Here is a 2,256-nt window from a genome sequence, read left to right as displayed (position 1 = left end):
TAATTAAATCCAGAATAAAAATGCACAATAATAAAGATAATATTATACATATAATGCAAACGTGCATAAATGGGTAGTGCGTGCGTGCATGTGAGTTACTTACTGGGATTCTTATGACTTCTGTGTCGCGAAAGGTTGGCTTCATGAATTAATGAGTTAATAGCTGCTACATTCGTAGCTCCTTGATCACATACTGTTGCTACTGGTTTCAACCCACACTTTATAAGAATCGTCAACCACTGTTTGATGCACCTTACAAGTTGTGGTGTATTTGTTGTACTGTTGCAAAATCCGTATCCAATGGGCATGTGATTACCCGAAGAAAGACATCTTATATAAAACACTATTGCGTGATCAGCAAATTTTCGGGTTCGTTTCATGCCCCAATCTTCAAAGCCAATAACTTTATCGTTTTTCGAATTATAATACACAGCAGATTGGATGGACATTTCATCCCAAATCAATATACAATATAAATCTTTTTCTTCAATTTCTTGTACAACTAACTTCAGATATTTCTGAATAATATTGTTGCATCCAGAATTTAAGGGAATATGTTCCAGTGCCGTGTCTAAAGTTGTAATAGAAGGACATGAGAGATATTTGGATAGGTATTTATATGAAGCACGGGATCTACGGTAAATTCCAATGCAAAACATTTTTTCTTCCAAAGTATAACGTCTAGCCTGTTATAAAACAAAATGAAAAAGATATGTACAAATAATATTTACAATAATTTGTATGAATAATATTGATAACTTTAATTATTATTATATAAAATAGATGTAATCTATTTTAATGATAATAATTATTATAATTTATAAAAATAATATTGATAAGTTTAAAAAATATAATTAATATTATGAATTTGAATGATAGTATTTCAATGATAGTAAATAACAATAGCACATAATATAAAGTAAGAATTATTTTTATTTTATTATTACACTACGAAGATCCAGCTAGAGCCGAAAATGGTCATTTCTTTATTTAAGGAATCTTTTCGATTTCACGGCTAAATATTACTATTACTTTGGAATTTTTTGAAAATTTAATATTTTGTATTTTAGAAATATACACACATAAACACGCGCGCGCGCGTGCGTGTGTGTGTGTTTCTACCAGTTTCTACAATACAAAATTTCAAGTTATACACACACACACACACACACACATACACACACACGCACACGCACGAACACATATACATATATTGTATATATATATGTTAATTTTTAATGAAAATGAGAAAATATAGATATGATGAAAGAATTGGATCAAAAATGAATTGTTAGATTTTAAAATCATACCTGTGGTGCAACATTACTATTCCTCACAATCATATTAACAAATTGCTCTCGTACACTTGCAGTGTTAGCAACTATTCTTTTACTTGTTTTTCTGTTTATTGTCAACTTGGAAGCAATTTGTTTCATTAGACGTCTCTTTAGACGTCTGTTCTTTGTTTTCAGTTGTACAGTGCGTTGATAAAATTTCTTGGCTTTTGGGGTCAACAAATTTTGTCTGCTTATTTCTTCAAGATCAGGTCTACAAGATTTTGGACTATGTTGAAGATGCTTTGTAATTGTCTCCTCTAACTGATCAAGTTTTTGTTGTTGTTGCACTAATAATTGTTGTTGTTGTTGCATCTGTTCTTCATGCTGTTGCAATATTAAATCTTGTTGCTGTTCCTTCAATTGTTGCTGTTCAACAAATATGTTGTGATCATTTTGACCTTGAAAAATAAGCTGTCTTTGTTCTTGTAACTCCAATTCCACTGTGTGTTCTTGACAAACATCTCCTATTTCCTCATTATTCTGATATATATGTTGTGGAATATTTGAATCTGCTTGTATATTTTCATCCAACATAATTGATGGAATCGCATCACTTTTTAAAATTCGTCTCGTTGCTGAACAACTATAATTGTTTTCTCGAAAATGTTTATGGCACACTCGTAGTTTTTCTACTTCTAGGTCCAATGATTTTATATGCAAAGCGTCTAGCCATAACTTGCGACGGTTAGTACTTTTAGGGAAAACATGTGATGGAACGTTCTTCTTAGAATGGCAAGTAGGAACACAACACGCTCTTACCATTTCTACTTTTAATTTAATTAAAAGGCCACTGGGCCCCGCGCGGGACGATGCAATCGGATGATACACACTGGGATGAACAGGAATCCAACGTGTCGCGAAGCGCGTGGCAAACGTGTCTCGACGGGCAGAGCAATGGGGACAATCTTTCGCCGAGGAG

At 32.8% G+C, this 2,256-nt stretch overlaps 2 protein-coding genes across 2 annotated transcripts; both read right to left on the bottom strand.

Annotated features, from left to right (window-relative positions):
• Nucleotides 1-53: 53 nt before the first annotated feature.
• Nucleotides 54-706, bottom strand: LOC105555787. The gene has a single exon (XM_012002831.1). The coding sequence runs from the start codon at nucleotides 657-659 to the stop codon at nucleotides 96-98; it is 564 nt and encodes a 187-aa protein (XP_011858221.1). The 5' UTR covers nucleotides 660-706; the 3' UTR covers nucleotides 54-95.
• A 515-nt stretch (nucleotides 707-1,221) lies between these two features.
• LOC105555786 (zinc finger protein 853-like) lies at nucleotides 1,222-2,166 on the bottom strand. Its single transcript, XM_012002830.1, has one exon. It carries the CDS (start codon nucleotides 2,097-2,099, stop codon nucleotides 1,305-1,307), a length of 795 nt encoding a protein of 264 aa, XP_011858220.1. The 5' UTR covers nucleotides 2,100-2,166; the 3' UTR covers nucleotides 1,222-1,304.
• Between the last annotated feature and the right edge of the window lie 90 nt (nucleotides 2,167-2,256).

The sequence above is a fragment of the Vollenhovia emeryi genome, unplaced genomic scaffold (assembly GCF_000949405.1).
Source record: "Vollenhovia emeryi isolate VEMERY1.0 unplaced genomic scaffold, V.emery_V1.0 DF940729.1, whole genome shotgun sequence".
In the NCBI taxonomy this organism is placed as follows: domain Eukaryota; kingdom Metazoa; phylum Arthropoda; class Insecta; order Hymenoptera; family Formicidae; genus Vollenhovia; species Vollenhovia emeryi.
Note: the sequence above shows the minus strand (reverse complement) of the source record. Positions and strands in the feature narration are given on the sequence as shown.